Raw genomic sequence first — 17,340 nt, 5'->3', positions numbered from 1 at the left:
TTGTGAAAAATTCTGCTCCAATTCTCTTGTAGCCCCCTTTAGGCACTGCAGGTTTCTGTAAAGTCTCTTTGGAGCCTTCTCCAGGCTGAACAACCCCAGCTCTCTCAGCCTGCCTTCACAGGAGAGGTGCTCCAGCCCTCTGAGCATCTTCATGACCTCCTCTGGACTTGCTCCAGTGTTCCAGGTGGGGTCTCAAGAGAGCAGAACAGAGGGGCAGAATCACTTCCCCCAACCGGCTGCCCACAGCAGACAGGAGCCCACCTTTTTATGATAATGAGTGCTAAAATGTTCCTGTGAACAGAAATGCGTAGGCAGGGGAGCTCGATAACCTGTAATTGTTACTGTGGGCTGGGAGTGCTTATTATAACTGGCAAAAGGGCAACAACGAGCTTTTAATTGGAAGGATCAGAATTATTCCTGCTCTCAGAAATGAACCAGGTCAGAACAAGCAAAAAAAGGATAAAGAAAAAAAAAAAAAAAAGGAGTCACTCTCAACTAGGAAATGTTACAAATGAAAATGGCAACGATGCTGAGGACGAGAAATGCCAGGACTGTGGGGGAAGGAGTTGCCAAGATACTGTGCAGAGTCCGCTCAGATTTGTTCAGTGCTACAGCTGTTTCTTTTCCTTACTTAATGACTATTTTGCCCTTGAAAACCAAAATTTAAAGGAACAAAATCTCGAAGGGCTGGCGCTTGGGCAACATTATATTCGGAGTAGCTGATCTTTAAAGGTCCATTCTAACCCAAACCATTCCATGATCCTATGAGTTAGCATCATTATAGGAGGCTAGCCAAGCCTAGGCACTGCCTACAGAGCTCTTGCTACAGATATCAGTGGAATGAATAAAAATATGAAAAATAGAAAGAGCAGAGAAGCACCTCAGTACCCAGGAATTCACCTTTGACTAGCTGCCATTTAGCTGCTGTCCCACCTGCCAAACTGTGCCCTTTACAAAGCTGCTTATCTAAGGCTGCATTGGGGGCTACCTGGTACGACTGAGGAGTGGAAAATTTTCACCAGGATAGGAAAAAAAAAAGCCAGCAGTAGCTACCCAGCCAGCTCCACTGGTCAGTGCAAATACAGTCTCTGTCTGAGACTCCAAAGGGAAGAGGCCAAACACTGTCTTAGAGCACCATCTTTGGTGCAAACAGCACAGCTGTGCAAGGGAAAGGCCGTGCAAGGGGCAGAACCATGTGGGCCAGGGCCCCGTGGCCTGTCCACCCTTCCCAAGGAAGCCATTCCCTTCAGGTCTGGAGCACAGTGTGACACTGTGAAGCCAGGCTGAATACCAGAGAGAGAGGGAAGCTTCTCAAAATGATACCAAAAAAGATGGAGCAAAAAACCCTCAAAACAGCTGTAGTAAATCCTTTCTAGCCAGGAACAACTGAGCAGTGCAGCCCAGGCCTGGCAGTGCCAGATCAGGTTAGCATCCCTGTTCGCCCTCTCTGCATGCTTAGTCTCATTTTTTTCCCTTTTGTTATTCCTCATGTATTCCATGCTGAGGTGCTCATTCTCCCTCTCTCTACCTCCTCCTGCTTCTACTTGGTCCACAGACAAGCTGAATGACCACCCAGAAAGGTCACTCTGTGCCTTACACATGTGGTAGGTGGAGAAGCAGAGCCTTCAGGGGCAGTGAATTCGGAGTGTTTGTTCCCTCATCTTGTTCTTGGCCCAAACCCTTTACAACCAATCCAAGGAAAAGACATCAGACGTGGAAGGAAGGCCCAGGTATTCCTGGACAAGGAGAAAGAAGGTGCCTGTGTTACTGCAGCATCCTGGGAGGCTGGCAATGACCTATATTGCCACCAAAGCCATCACCACTGGTCCCTCTCTTCCTGCAAACCCACAAGCAAGTCCAGCCAGGTCCTTCACCAGGTCAGTGCACCCCAGTACAGCTGCAAATGGGCAGGAGGTGAACACATGCATGCATAAAGGGAGTTGTCACAGAGGAGTTTCCAAGCTCCCTGCAGGCACAGGGTCTTTGGCAATGGGCATGCTCCTCAGCCTGTGGCAGGGAAGTCATTTCCTGCAGGCACATCCCAGCCACAAGTGCCCCACGCTTTCTGCAAAGAACTCTGCGGCCTCTGCTTACTGCTGAAGAAACAGACAGGAAAGCCAGCTTGTATGAAACCCAATTATTCAAATTTATTAACATCAAGAATTATGCAATGATGCTGTAGATTTTTTTTTTTTATTAACAAATAGAAAACAGACTGTATACAACAGTGACCCCTACAGCACTATGCATCCACAAGGTAAAAATGAATGTGTCCTCCAACATTACCAACCCTGGATTGCTGATTTCAACGTAGCTTGGATTCTTAACATTCGGAATACATGTGATAATACAATTAGATACCCTTCCACCACCTTTATTCGTAACTCAATGCACTCGAAAGAGGGCTGCTCACTCCCCGTCTTTAGTGCAAGCGTGATATAATAAGGAGTATTAATATATAGTACCATTAAATTAAGTCCAGTAGTCTTGCCACATTGGTTCATTAGAACGTCCTGAAGTAGCGGAAAGTACAATATTCTAGTGACTCTTAACATTTGCAGGATAGCAGAAATTATAGATACACCCAACCTCTGAAGCCATGTGTACTCCCCTCCCCTTCCTCGCAGTACCCTGCTTCCAAAGAGAGCCGGCCCAGCTCCGCTCTGGGTCGCCTGGGCTTGTGCTCTTTGCCTGTGTAAATGCTCTGATGCACTCCACTGGTGAGAGGTGACAGGATGGTGCTTGCACGCACAGAACGGTGGGATTAACACAAAGGGCCGTGTCTTGCTCTCTCCATCCCCTCCCCAGGGAAGTGTCGGACCCTCTCGCTTCTCCTGCCCCTCCCTTTCCCAGCAAGACACACAAAAAGAGGTTCCAATGCCTGGAGCCCGGGATTTCGGGTCTCTCACAAACAAGGCGACGACAACTCACGTCATTATCAGGATCTGCCAATACACACGGTCACTGGATCGGTTGAACACGTAATAGGACTGAACGGTTTCCAGCTGACAAAGGGGACCGCTTCTCCAGCGCTCCCACATGCCCTCCCAAACCCAAACCTACTAAAGGAAATAATGGGGGGGGGGAGGAGACTAAAAAAATAATTGGTAGCTTAGGTCCAGTTCCATGAAATTTCATATTCTACAGAGGATTAAAAAGCAGCCTATGGGGAATGGAGGCGGGCAGGAACCACAAGCCAGCTGCTGCAAATTACCAAGGAAGCTGCACTAAAATGGGCAGAACCAGCAGTGACTGGGCTGAAATAAACACAGGGCAGTAAAAAATGTAAAAGCAAAAGGAAATGAGAAAAAAAAAAAACCCACAAACAACCCAACTCCCAAAGGTTTGGCGGGTCCAGTTCTGTCTGGGCAAAACATTAAGACTTGCAAAAAATAAAAAATAAAGAGAGAGAGGAGATTATAAAAACCACTAGTAACTATTTTACATGTTTAAAAAAAAGATCCCATTCCACCCACCTAAAGCCTCGCTGTGAAATGCAGTCGGCGTGAGAGAGGGTGAGAGAGATGCACATGAGCAGAAATTCAGCCAGAGACTGGAAATGCTTTTGGAGTCGGATTCCCTCATTTGGCGCTGGGGCTAAGTTCCTAAATGCCGTGGTCAAAACTGGTTGGCGTGGAGGTCTGCTGCCTGGGCAGCACCTCCACCTGTACAGAAGGACTGAGGAATGGGCGGCTCTGGCTCAGAGGGACCCGTCTCCACTCCTAGACATCCCCACCGCGACTGGAGGAAAGCACTAGTTACGTTGCATAGTGGTCGAAGCTGCCGAGATACTCCAGCGCGGCTCTGTAGCACAGCTGGTACTGGTCCTGCAAGGCAGCAAGGAGGGAAACGTGAGAAGGGGGGGGACACAAGGGCAGCGCACGGTAGGGTTCAACACCCAGAGACATCACCTCCCCTCCTTTCTCCCACAGATCTCCACTGCCCTGGAGAGGAGGGGACGCTCACCTCTGTCTGCACCATGGCTGGCCGCTGCGTCCGCAAGGTCTTCACCATCTGGAACATGTCCACCACCCCCTCGTAGCGCATCCTCTCCAGCACGATGCTGAGCGTGATGAACACGCCTGTGCGCCCAACCCCAGCGCTGCACAGGGAGCAAGAGGGGCCATTAGGAGTCCTGGCAGCGCCAGGAAGGCTCTGCAGAGCTCCCAGGAGCGGTGCAAGGCACTCACGGAGCACAGGGACCTGCTAGGTGGGGAAAGGCCACAGTCCCCACTTACCTGCAGTGCACTGTGATGGGCCCATCCTGCCCAAACTGCTCCTTGGTCTTGTGCACCTGCCCAATGAAGTCGATGAAGCCCTCTCCTGTCTTTGGCACTCCCTGCTCAGGCCAGTCCGTGAACTGGAACTGGCGGATGGTCCGTGACTGGCCGTCCTGCAGGGAGAGGGGTGTCAGAGGTGAACCATGGGTGAGGGGCTGATCTCACTCCCCTCAGCACTGGTGCTGCTGACCTGTTCTCAGACCCCCTGACCCAGGCCAGGCGAGAGGGTGCACAGGCCACAGATGAGCCCAGGCAGATCTTTCACTGCATGTCTGGGGGCTGCCTCTATCCTCTCATTCTCACCCCAGGGCAGCTGAGCTGAGCAAGGCTTTGGCTCCTGCAGTTTGGTCAGTGTCCTGGTCCTGTCTGGGGCCCAGCTCCAACCCAGGACCATGTTTACTGTCACACGGGCGTCCTGCACCCGATCAGATGCTGCACACAGAGACTCCAAGTGCAGGGGGATCTGTGTTAAATGCTTGCCCAAGTGGCCAGAACAGGCAAGGCAGGGTCTGGTGCTGACAGGATCCCTGAGCTGCTCACCAGGGCTGCCACAGCTGGCAAAGCACAAAGAGGAGCAGCAGGTGGTGGTGCAGCAGCCCTTTCTGCCTGCAGCGCAAGGCAGCACTTAACTTTCCTGTTCCTCCAGGAGCTGCTGCACGCTCCCTTGGCTGGCCTGGGCAGGGCAGAGGCATGGGAGCCAGCAGATGTACTCACCCTGGCATCCGTCACCTTGAACTCCCGGAGGATGTACTGTGGCATGTTGTACTCTGCCATGGGGTCCACCACGAAGTACTGGTACCGGGCAGAGCGCTCTGCAGGCCAGTACTGATGGCACTTCTCCTGTGGATGAGGAGCAGGGCAAGACATTAGCACTGACAAGCTGCTGCTCCTCCCTCCTGCTCTCCGCAGGCAAATGTGGTTGTGGGGCCACAGGGTAGTGGCTGGTGCTGGAGACAGACTGGGGTGAGCCAACAGGTCATGCCCACAGACAGCAGCCCCCCAGCCCCCTCGTCCCCCCGGAGGATTCGTACCCGGCCCATCTCACGCAGCTTTGTCAACATCACCACGATGGTGGAGTTGTGCTCCCAGAGCATCCGCCAGAAATCCTCTGTGGTCTCGGCCAGCGGTCCCTGCGTGGCAATGTAGGCCTTCTGCTGCCTGCAGGAGACAAACATAATGGTGCTCAGAGCAGCTCCAGGTGCTCAGACCAGCTGCTCCTGGGGGCTGGTGGGCCAGAAGTGCTGGAGGCAGGGTCCCTGTGCAGCTGGGAGCAGGGCTGACAATCCAGCTGCAGGAAGCAGGCCTCTAGGACCAGCCATGGGTGTTGGGGGGAGAAATGAGCCTGCCCAGCAAGGATCTTTTAAGTGCTTCCCACAGATGCGAGCAACACAGGGTGAAGGATCCAGACAGGCTCTTAGTCCTTGCTGGGGTGATGGTGTCCCCAGCCCAGCCTCTTGCTGCTGCTTGTTCCCAGCTCTGCTGCTGCACTGAGAGCCCTCTCAGCACCCAGGCCCACATGAGCAGGCTGCCAGCACCCACCAGGGCTGGAAGGAGAGGCTGTGCCTGGGGATGATCCCAGCAGCACCCCTGCATTCCTGCACTTTTACTCTCTGCAGCACCCGCTGTCCCTCCCATTGTATGGGAATACACAGAGCAACTGAATCAGGTCACCCTGATCACGCACACCAGCTAATAATGAGGGCAGCGTGGAAAATGTGAGTGCTGTTTTGCCCGCTTCTTTGAAGCTTCAAAATTTGTTCTTGGTTCTCCTGCAAACCACAGCACCCCTCCAAACTTTTCCATGAGACCTGCCCCAGACAGGACCCCACCCTGAAGGAAGCCCCCTTGGTGCTCTGTACTCGGGGAAGGGTTCCTTGGCTCACCCAGCTCCCAGCCTGGCACAGCAGAGCCCGGGCTGGCTCCACCACTGTGGGGCGCTGGAGCCCGTGGGACTGGAGCTGGTGTCCTCAGTCCTGCCCTCATCCCTCTGCCTTTACCTTCATCCCTCTGCTGGTGCTATTTTTAATGGTGCTAAAATTAATGAACGTGCTTGCAAGGCAGCAGGATGCACACAGGGGCTGCTTCAAGGAGGATTCGTAAGACATCACAAAGAAACAGGGAGGGGGGTTGCAGAACGAAAAGAGCTAATAAAGATGCAGCATCAGTGATATCTGCAGGACCTTGGGCCAACTGATTTCTGTAGATAATACCTAGAAGATTGCTAGTTCAAAGGAAAGGACGAGAGGAGATAACAGAGCTCTTCGGGGATGGGGTAGGTAGCACATGATTGGCACCACCTGCCGTGCTTGCAGTTCTCCCCCTCCCTCCGTAGCATCACCAAGGGGCAAAGCCAGCATTGCTCTCCATCAGCTCTGGAGCCAGGACAGAGTGGATGCAGCCTGTCTGTCAGGCCCAGGCTGCAGGGTGGGTGTGCAGGTGGCCACATTAACGACTGGTGCTGGACAGCTCGGAGCTGCACAGGCAGGAGGGAGCCGAGGCTGCTTTGTGACAGCTTTTCTCCAGCCCCTTTATCCTTCCCCATTACTCTGTTCCACCCTGAGGGAGCCTGGCTTGCTGTGGTTTTGCTGCTTGTGCTCCCTGTCCACTCTTGCCTCCACGTAGCCCTTCTCCCTGGGAGCCCTGGCTGGGCTCAGCTGCTGGAGCAGGGACAAGGCACGGAGTCTCCGGCCTGGATGCACCCACATCTGTTCCCTCTGGCAGTGCCTTTTGCTCCTGGGAGGGCACCAGCCCAAAAGAGGCCGCTGGGCAGAGCCAAGCCGGAGAGCAAATGTGCCACCATCCATCATTGTATCCCCTGCTCCTGCACTGCGTGACCCTACTGTCACGGTGCACAGAGAGATGACAGGAATGAGCCTTTCATGTGCATCGCTGGGATTTAGTATGGATCATTGTCTAGCGATTGGCTGGGAAGGGGATGTGGCCACTGGGCTGTTTTCCTGAATTTTTATGTCCTGGCACTTTGCATCTGAGAACGTGATGCCCGCAGGTAGATACAGAAAATGTTAATATTAATGCCCCACTAGATCTTAATGTGTGCTTTCTAAAAGGTGTTCTGGAGAGTGGAGCCCAGTGATGGGATCCCCAGTGCTCAGCACCAGCCCTGCCTGAGGATCTACAGACTCCCCAAAAACCAAAACATGGGACAATGAGCCTTGGGCTGCTGCCTGGATCACCCACTCAATGCAAGCACAGTTCTACCTCTGGTTGCCACAGCTACTGAGGAGAGGCAGGTTTGCTTTAGATGCTGCAGATACAAAACACATGCCAAGGGATGCCTACCAGAATATCCCACAAAACCTCCACAGGAGCCAACACAGCCTGTCACTCCAGCCATGTGGGCATCTGTGTACAGCACTGCAAGCCAGCCTGGCAGCACTCACTCACTAGCAGTCTTCACATATCGTAACTATACACACTGGAGTGTCTGAGAAGATGGAAAGTGATAAAATTCAACAAAGTGATCCCAGCCCACCTTAGGCAGTCAGGACCAGTCCTTGGGAAAGAGGAGAAGCCCAGGTTCTGAAGCAGGCAGGACAGGCTGGCCCGGTCACCTAAGGTGATCCTTACCTGTACCCATCTATGAAGCTGGCATTGATGTAATCAGAGCCCTCGACACCCCGGATGGGCTGCAGACACACTCTGGTCAGCTCGTATGGCATGATGTTCACCAGGCGGTTCTTGAATTTGTTGCACGGGAGGTTGGCACTGATGAAACGTGAGGTATGTGCTTTAGAGTTGGCCAGCAGCTGAAAGAGGAGGAGACACGTCAGATCCCTGCTGGGGAGGCAGCAGTCTGAGGGTATAAAACTGGGGCCCTGCCAGCAGGGCAGGCAGGAGTCCCTCTGGGCACACAGCCACGCTCCCTCCTCTGACTGAGGGACACCTGCTGGGGACCAGGTCCTTCTGGACCAGACAAAGGGCTTTGCCACCATGTCACCAGGAGGCTGCACCTCGATGCTCTGTTTCACAGTAATCACCAGTCTGGTTTTCAGCACCGTGTCAGCCCCTCTCCCACGGCACTGCACACCCAGCATGGCCTCGCTGCTGGCTTTTGGCACATGGCTGTAGGTGACAGCAGGGGAACCACCTCTGCTGACCTATGGCACAGCCCCCAAAGCCTCACATAGTGGAGTGGAGACCCACAGCAGCTCTCTGACCCCACATGGCCAGGACATGAAGCTTTGTAGCTGACTGAGCCAGGGACACGCACCTGGTGGTGCCAGGGAAGGAGAGCTTTCCCTCTTTCAACAATGTCTTGCTATTTACTTCTCACCCCAGAAGAACCCAAGAAAATGTGAGAATTGTGACAGTTTTAGGTAAAGAAGATCTATTTTGGCTTACTGTGAGACATTTTATGGTTCTCTTTGAGTCCTGTAAACTAGAGTCATGGTAAATGTGTTACTTAGATCTGCTGGCAGACACATTCAAACAGAAGTCCCTCTTTCCCCCCCTCCCTTTTCCTTGTTTTCCTTCCCCAAAAGACTGCCTCCAGGATCTCCAGAGCCATCTCTCTATGAGTGGCAGCTGGCCCTTGGCAGAGGCTCCCCGTAGAACAACAGGGTTGCTCTCTGGGGAGAGATGCAGCATTGTGAGGTCCTCCCATATCCTGTTCCTCTGGGTTTCTCATGCAGTGGACACTGCCAGCCTTCAGAGAGAGGCAAATTTCATTACTGTTCTAAAGGTACCCTGGGAGAAGTAAAAGGAAAACAAACTTTTGTTGTTCTTACAACTGAGCTGCTTGAGTTGAGAAAAATTCTACGGCTCTCTGAAGGAGTTTCTCAGGGCAGGTGTCACCACGAGACACTCATGCGGCATGTTCTACTGTCCCAAGCCCAGGATACCAGCAGCTCTGATAGCTACAGGACAGAGATGTTAAACTGTTCCCAGTTTACGCAGAAAGTCAATATTTTGCCTCTCCTGCTCCTTCGTCACTTGGAGGGAATCCCCAGGGTGCAGCTGTACCGCTGCAGTTCATTTCACAGCCTGCATGGTCTGCTGCCTCCCCGCATGAGCTACATTCTCCTGCATGAGTTCACTGGACTAATGCACCTCATCTGAGAATATGGGTGCTTACCAGAGCTCACTTCCAGCTCCAAGGCTGTAATAAATACCTGCAGTTGGCGTTCACAGATACAAGCAGCAAAACGTGGGCTTGCCTTCTTAAAAACAGCGTGCCTTAAAACACTGCTTTCACCAGTTCTAGACACTGAGCCTTGGTGTTGAGGTGGTTAAAAGATAGCAGATCTCAGCACTGAAGAAACGAGGCTAGAAATGTCTCACATATTTAAATTGGAGCCATTTCCAGACAAGTTGTTCACAGTAACATCAATTATCACTAACATGATCTGCATCTGATTTCAGATGCAGCTCCCGCCGCACAGTGAACCCAGAGCAGAACGTGCTGCTGAGGACTGCACATCCATCTGCCTTTTATATCCTCCCCAGAAGCTGCCAATTCAGGGGGGACCGCGGCCGACACACAAGCTTTACAATTCAAATGTATTTCAAGTCACTGCCTACCTGCTTCAGAAACACACAAAAGAATAACTGTCTGTAATGATGCACAGCTCTCCTCTCCCAACCCCTGGACGAGCGGCCTGTGGGGTTCTGTGGGCAGGGACGGGGGTGCTGGAGAAGCGGGGTGGTGGGGGCTCTGCCACCAACCTTGAATTCCAGCTCCATGGCGGTAACGCTCTCGCCCGGCGGCACCTGGGTCAGCTTCTGGATGTGAGCGAAGAGGTTGCGTGCAGGCACCTCGGTATTGCCACACGTGGCAGCCTCCAGCAAGGCCTCGTGGATGAAGATGTACTGGTCCTCTGTCTGCACCATGTAGTTGCGCTGGGAGCGCATGCACGTCACGTGGCCGTAGATGTCCACGGTCTTCTCGTGCTTCATCCGCTCCAGCATGGCATCGATGACGATGAAGCACCCGGTCCGGCCCACGCCGGCACTGTGGGGACAGAGCACGTGGCCTGAGGTGACACGGTCTCCCACGGTCTCCCCACAGATGTCACACAAGCTCTGGTTTTGCTTAAGAGGTCACCCGGACCTAGAGCGCACAGAAGGGGAGTAAAGGCTGCTCTCTAGGGAGTGGAGCTCCAAACAAGAGGTGACAAGAAGAGCGAGGCAGAGAGACGCTGGAGAATGTGAGAGGCTACTCAGCCCTTCTGCTGGCCCCCTTTCACTGCTGGAGCAGAAAGGACGCGGTGCCACACTCTGCTGGTCCCTGTGGTGGCTGGCAGAACCCTCCACGAGGGAGGAAGAAATGTGTTTAACAGGCAGGAGAGTGACAGCACACGTGTGTGCTATGTGAGAACACCTGAAGGGCAGGCTGGGCCCCAGTGCCAGTGAAGCCCATAAATTCAAGCCTCCTTGTCCCCTAACCAGGGTCACTGTTTCCTAACCCATTAAATAAGGACAGCCAGCCTAAGAGGGGAAGCAGAAAGGTAGGATCATGCATGTCTATGCTGAGCCCTCCTCTCAAACACTGAATGCCTCTCTACAGCTGCTGGATGAGCAGTAGAGAACCCCAAACTACTCACCCCCGAGAGCACCCTGAAAACAACAGATATGCTGCTGTGACATGTAAACACAGGCAAAGATAGGGAGCCAGGCATTTCCTCATTTATGGTGCAAGTCAGATCCTTAACAGGGCTTTAATACAGCTTGTTTGTATGTTAATTATACCCCACTCCCATCTGAAACAGAGCATGAAAGAAGAGCATTAAACACTGCTGGTAAGGCGTATGCTGGAACGGCAATGATGGAGTGGTTTGTTCAGTAACAGTCCCCTCTCGGCTGGTACAAATAAATCTTGGTTGGGTAAGATGCTGAGCCTTAATAGGCTGATATTTTGCTTAAAGAGCTGCCTTTCTACCCTGTGAGAGAGTTCTGCTATAAATACCACGCATGAATGTTTGCAGAGGTCACTGCATCCACGTCTATCAGTGATGTGCCTCTGAAGGTACCACCCACTTACGCTGGGCACAGATAATTTAATTTTTAAATGGCACTAGCAGTTTTGCAGGAAAACGTGTTTTCTGAGGCTCTCCATGCATCAGTGCTGCTTAACCTGACACAGCAATAGCAACAGAATTGTCATCACTGCATTACCACAGCTGGGACTGTTCTGTTCCCAGCCCAAGCATCCAGTGCAGGTTATGCTACCGTGAAACCTTTCCTATAGGAGAAGGAGACTCCGCTTTCAGATGGGTTAAAGCTCCTGCTTTAACGTGCCCAGGGGCAGCTTCACAAACTCACAATCCTACCTGCAATGCACAACCATGGGCCCAGCATCTGGTGGGTTACAGGCCTTGACCCGTCGCAGGAAAGCGAGGATTGGGGTGGGGTACTCTGGTACCCCGTGATCGGGCCAAGCCATGAACTGGAACTGCCGCAGCTCTCGCTTCTCGCTGGAGCCGTTCTGTTGAAGACAAAGAGGAGTTGTTTTGCATGAGAACAGTCTCATCACAGGAGCCCACTGATGGGGCACACAAAGCTCTGGGAGACGATGCATGTATTGGGCTTTCACCATTGGAAATTTGGAGGCAATCTGTAGGTATCTTGCAAGGCTTCTATACACAGAGATGCTCTGTGGAAAGCCAGATGATACAGAGAGCAGAGCAGCTCTGCAGGGCTGGAGTAGGCTTCAGGGAAAGTGAAAGACTCCTTTCTGCACAGCACAGCTTCACTACCTGCATACTCACTGCATGTTTAGGGAAAATGGGCACTGGGCATGGAAGGGCTACAGCAGCCAGTTCCCTCCCTACTCCTCTGCATCAGGGGTCTCTCTGGGATGATGTCTCAGTCTGCAAACTTCCCTGCCTCTGTCTGGGATTGGCTGAGTGATCTATGCAGCAATGTGGTAGGACTGGCTGGGTGACTGCTTGGGGGTGAGATGCCTTCTTGGGGCGTGAGTGTGTCCCCACGAGCACTGCCATGCTCCTGGCCCAGACTCAGTCACCCACAGAGGCAGCCCACTGCAAAGCCTGTCTGCATTGCCTCGACATGCTGCTGCTGGCACTGCCCCCAGGGATTTCCAAACACTAATGAGGAACACAGCAGGCAGGAGAGAAGGGTTTGTACTCAGAAACAACCTCTCCATTTGCATTATTAGGGACAGGAGTGATAATAATTTACTGCTTCCCATGTTGTCGCTCTAATGGGAGGAGGACAGCTGCTACATGTACACTGGCCAGAGGCAAGAACAGCGCTGCTCTGGGGCCTATCACAGGGTCTGAATTCATACAGAAGAGCATCAGGCACCCTGGCCAAAAGCCAGGGGTGGTCAGATGCACAAGCCAGTCTCCTACTGCATTTGGGAGAAATGGCCCATGGATGGAGTGGCCACACACTTGGCCAAGCCAGGCACAGCCAGCGGCCTCTGCCTGTGGGTCATGGAGCAACCTGCAGCAGCAGGAAGTGTCTCTGCACTCCCTGGAGCAGCAACAGCCCGGCCAGCCCCATACCTTGTACAGCGCAAAGGTGCGGACGGTGTAGGTCGCCAGCTCGACCGTATCCAGCAGCGTCACCTGGATCATTCCGTAGGTTTCTGTACCTCGACTCGGCCAGTACTGGTCACACTTCACCTGCAGGGAGGGGAGGAGAAAGGGTCAGTGCTTGGCTGCTGCTTGGGGCATCTGGGGTGAGGAATGGCAGGGTAAAGGGTGAAGACAGAAATGAGTCACTGTGCAGAGGGGGCCACAAACACCCAGAGTTCCTTCTCCCAGAGTGTCCCAACCCCCAGCAGAAAGCTGGCACCCCCTGGGCTCCTTTCCACAAAATTCATTCAAAGAGTGATTTTTTTTTTTCCCACTGGAACCACCAGTGAGAAGTGGCAAAGGAGGCCAGGCCACCAAACAGAGCAGCAAGAGTAGCAACAGGTAAGAAGACAGTGAGTGACAATTCCCATCAGTGATTTGTGCCTGCTGTAATTTTTCTTCTCTGCCTCCTGTTTGGGCAGATGAGGGTCTTTGGGCTGTGCCTGCACCACCTCCCTGCCTGAGCTCCGCCTGGGTGAAGAGAAGGTGGGCAGCTGTGGGTTGGTGGGAGGAGAGCAGGTGCAGCAGGGAAGGGGAAGCAGTGGTTTCTGTGGGCAAGGCTCTGCTCAAAGGGCAGCTGAGGTGAGAGAGATGCAGCCTGTATCCCCACCTGCTCCCTGCTATGTCAGCTCAGAGTCCTTGACCCACAGCTGAGGCAGGACAGAGCTCCAAGTCCAGCACAGTACACAAGGATATAACAATAGGCACTACCTTTTTCCGTAACATCCGTAATCCCCAGAGTGCCCCTGCCAGTGTGGCCTCCAGGCAGCAAACCACTCCAGTGAAAGGTGGGACACAGCCCACGCCAGGGGGCCTGGACACTGGGCTGGACCACAGGGCTGACCCTGCCACCCTCTCTGTGCTGCTGTAGGCTCAGGTGCATTGAGCATCACTGAGAGCTGTCAACATGCCCTTCTGGCTGGTGGTGCATCCCTGGAAACCTACATCTCCCGGGTGTTTCAAAAGGCAAACAAGGCAAACAAGGCACAGATGCCAGCTCAGACACAGACATATCTTGTCCCTCTGTGAGAAGGCACAGACTGTGGCAAAACCATCCCTTCAGCTCCTTCCTGCAGGCAGCGCTGTCCCATCAGGAAAACATTGCTGCTCCCTAGAGATCTCCTGCCCTGCAGCATCTTTATCACCCCCTTCCAACTCTGCAGCCAGAGCGCTTTGAACTACCAGTCACAGCTCCTGCTGCAGCCCCCTTGGCAGAGAGCCCTAACACATCCCCAGGGCCCCATCCCTCTGCCCCCTTCATCTCCCTGCACATCCCTCCCTGTTCACCTGCTCATGACCTCCTCCTCCTCCTCTTCACAGCTCAGCGTTTGCAAACTACTCCTCCGGTTTTGTTCTCTGCAGCCCCAAGCTCCCTATTTAATTGGCACCCTGAGCATCCCTCTTTCATCTGGCACCCGGCTCCCCCACCCCGCAGTGCCTGGCTGACAGCAGGAGGGCTTCATTCCCACCCATGTGCACTGCACCGAAAATGCTTTCCCGCCCTAGGAGAGAGGAGTGAATGGAAGATCATCTGTGCTTGTCAAGGAATAGTAAACTTAATTATGAGCAGAACGTGTTTACAGGGGAACGTGTGGGAAGGGAAACAATAAGCTTAATTAGAAATCAATGAAGTTCTGCCTTTTAATTGAAAGCACTTTCAGCAGGGTGGGGCTTGTGAGAGCTCAGAGCCCTCATCCTGCACTCTGGCTCTGGAATGCAGACACACCTGGAGCCAGAGGGATGCATCTGTCCCTGCTTTTTCGGGTTCTTCTGTCAGTAAGTCCTGCCCCGGCAGAAGTGCCTGGAGCAAGGCTGCCTAATGGGGTACAGCAGGTGCCTGTGCACCTAGAGCAGCTCCACTCCCTCCTGCCCAGGGTCTCCTGCCACTCAAGCTGCTCTGCTGCCTTGGGCCTGTGGCAGCGTGGCAGGCCCTGCAGAAATCTCAGAAGATTCCTCTTCTGCAATAACAGTCCAGCCTGTTATTAGACACTGACTGGCTACAGCACGAACAACTGTGAGGTCACAAACCTTATTTCACAGCTAAACTGATCCCATCCTCACGAGCGGGTGGCAGCTGCAGGCTGTGTCTCCACTGAGGCCCGAGTCTGCCTTGCCTGAATTTGGCTTGGGGATGACGTGACCCCTCTCTGATGGAGGGGAGGGCAGCGTGGCATCCTGCATGTGCCGGGGCAGCTGCTTGCCGTTGTCGCCCTCGGTGTGGTTTGCAGGGGATGTTCCAGGGGAACAGCACGGCGTGTCCCTGTGCCTGAGCCTACACCCCGGGGACAGCAGTCTCCTCCTGCCACCCACACGCTGCAGGGCCATGTGCACTCGAGCACAAAACAAACTTCACAGGAGTTCCCTGTGTGGGATAATAGCAGCGCCTGGGCTGGTAATTGAAAATTATTTATTCATGACCAGATAAGAGTCAGTCACATTTTCTGCCAAATTTACCCATAATGTTTATGCCCCATTTTCAAGCTCTGTAAATTTTATGCTGAAGCTGATACACTGTGGCACTAAAGCAGACAAGAGATGTTTTCTTCTGGCAGTGCTTGTTTCTCATTAACTTAAGGAGCCCAGTAATGTCCTGAACAACCATTCACTGCAGCTTTGCTGAGTGGCTCCTGTCCCTCCCCTTCAATGCCCTGTGCCCAAGAGCAGCCGGGCACCTCTTCAGCTTGAGAGCTGCGCTCTGCTCCTAGCTCCACTTGCGAGCTCCAGATGGCATCGCTGCCAGTGAGAGCACGAAGTGGCTGCCAGGCTCCTCTCTTCCCCAGAGCCCCTGAGCAGCAGCCCCTTTACCCCCCTGCCTGGGGACAGTGGAGATCACACCCCATGGATGGCTGCTTGGTGCTCTGGGCTGGAATAGAACAAGCCACAGCACTCTGCTCTGGGAGACCTCACTCTGCCGGGCTCTTGGGGATAGCCCAGGGTAGGAGAAATCCTACTTTAATACCTCTCTCGTGCAACACAGCCCGGCAGGGACGCGCCACGCTCACAGCAGCTTCGGGAAAGCTAATCTACAGTGTGTGTTTCTGAACTGCCACCAAATGATTCTGAAACTGATTGTAAAGCTTTGAAGGCAGCTAAATTGCACAATCCAGCCATTTCTATCCTTTATGTGCTTCTCGCTTTGTGAAAACATGAAAAAGGGAGGATGATTTGGACCATCAAGCCAGCTGAAATTGCAGACCATAAAAGCTGATGCTCTTTAAAGATTTTTTTTTTTTTTCCCCCTGCAGCTCAGGAGCCCTTTAAAGCAGTGTCACCCCCACAGGGCTGCCAAGCTGCTGCTGGTCCTGGCTGGCTTATCACAGCGCTGCCGAGGGTGACCTGGGGAGCTCGCCTGGAGAGGCAGCAGAGCCTGCTCTGTGCTGGGCACCTCGCCACGAGGCCCTGCTGCCCACCCCGGGCTCTGCAGCTGGACAGACAATCCTGTGCCCACACCAAAGCCCCTGGGCAAGGGGACTTTCAAGCAAGGTCACCCTTGGGTAACGCTGTGACGCCATGTGACTGCCTGGAGCGGTGCTGTCCCACAGCAGCGTGAGCATCAGCAGGCAGCAATGCTGCAGGGACCCCAGGGGTTACATCAGATGAGGTTTGAAGGCTCTGGAGTGGAATGAACTGCAAAACAGTGACTCATTGCTGAAAGTCTGGAGCAATGGGCAATGACTGGGATGGGATCTTCCTTGGCCCCAAAAAGGTGTGCTCCCCAGACAGGTCTAGCCACCATCAAAGGAGCATGAGGAAAAGCAGAGCAGCAAGGTGGCTGAATGCCATCTTGTCTTGGAGGATGCTGAAAAAGACAACAAAACAACCTAGAGAAAATAATCTCCTGGAAGTCTACATCCCACCTCCCTGCCAGGGCCCCTGCTGTGAGGGGGTGCCCTGAGACAACTACAGGGTCCAGCAAACACATCCAGGGAAGCCCTTGCTGTGGATGGCTGGTTGGATTCAGGAGCGTTCAGGATTCTCCACTGCCTCCCTTGGCAACCTGCCCCTCCTGTAGTGCCTGAGAAAACTGCCCACTTCTCATTAGTGCTGTGCCAAAGAGGCAGCAGGACATGGGCAGGCAGTGCCAGGGAGCAAATGCTGGGGTCTGGGTCTGCTTGGGTCAGCCCAGAGCCCCCAGGCAGTGTGCCCAGTCATGCAGGCTGACTGCAGATTCTGTGAGGGCTCTGGTCACCTCCTGCCCATGACAGGGATTCACAGTGCCTGTCTTGTCACCAGAAGCCTGACCACACGCACTGTGTTTGGGACAGAAACCAATACTGCAAGAGGCGACCGCAGGATGAACTGACAGGGAGCGTGCTGGGGGGAGATAATGCACAGCTCGGCAGCACAGGCATCTCGGGCAAAGACAAGTGCCTGTGGGGTCAAAGGAAACCTGTTATCTTCAAGAAACACACACCTTGGAGTGCTTTGCCATAGCTAAGCAGCCCAGGAGTTGAGTGAGTCAGGGCTCCGGGCATGGATTGCCTCGGCAACCTAGAAGG

General features: G+C 53.5%; 1 protein-coding gene across 15 annotated transcripts in view; it reads right to left on the bottom strand.

Annotated features, from left to right (window-relative positions):
• Window positions 1-2,122: 2,122 nt before the first annotated feature.
• The window catches only part of PTPRF (protein tyrosine phosphatase receptor type F), a 370,907-nt gene continuing 355,689 nt past the window's right edge, over window positions 2,123-17,340 (bottom strand). For all 15 annotated transcript variants that reach the window (XM_050306448.1, XM_050306452.1, XM_050306451.1 and 12 more), the window contains 9 exons: window positions 12,770-12,889; window positions 11,570-11,724; window positions 9,966-10,251; window positions 7,869-8,047; window positions 5,312-5,438; window positions 4,995-5,120; window positions 4,239-4,393; window positions 3,967-4,102; window positions 2,123-3,827 (listed from right to left, as the gene is read on the bottom strand). In XM_050306448.1, the coding sequence (XP_050162405.1) occupies window positions 3,759-3,827; window positions 3,967-4,102; window positions 4,239-4,393; window positions 4,995-5,120; window positions 5,312-5,438; window positions 7,869-8,047; window positions 9,966-10,251; window positions 11,570-11,724; window positions 12,770-12,889 (1,353 nt within the window). In that variant the 3' untranslated portion in view covers window positions 2,123-3,758. The remainder of the gene's footprint in view (window positions 3,828-3,966; window positions 4,103-4,238; window positions 4,394-4,994; window positions 5,121-5,311; window positions 5,439-7,868; window positions 8,048-9,965; window positions 10,252-11,569; window positions 11,725-12,769; window positions 12,890-17,340) is intronic.

Source organism: Myiozetetes cayanensis, unplaced genomic scaffold (genome assembly GCF_022539395.1).
Source record: "Myiozetetes cayanensis isolate MyiCay16 unplaced genomic scaffold, myiCay2020 scf12, whole genome shotgun sequence".
In the NCBI taxonomy this organism is placed as follows: Eukaryota; Metazoa; Chordata; class Aves; order Passeriformes; family Tyrannidae; genus Myiozetetes; species Myiozetetes cayanensis.
The sequence above is the reverse complement of the archived record's forward strand: the minus strand, read 5'-3'. Positions and strand labels throughout refer to the sequence as shown.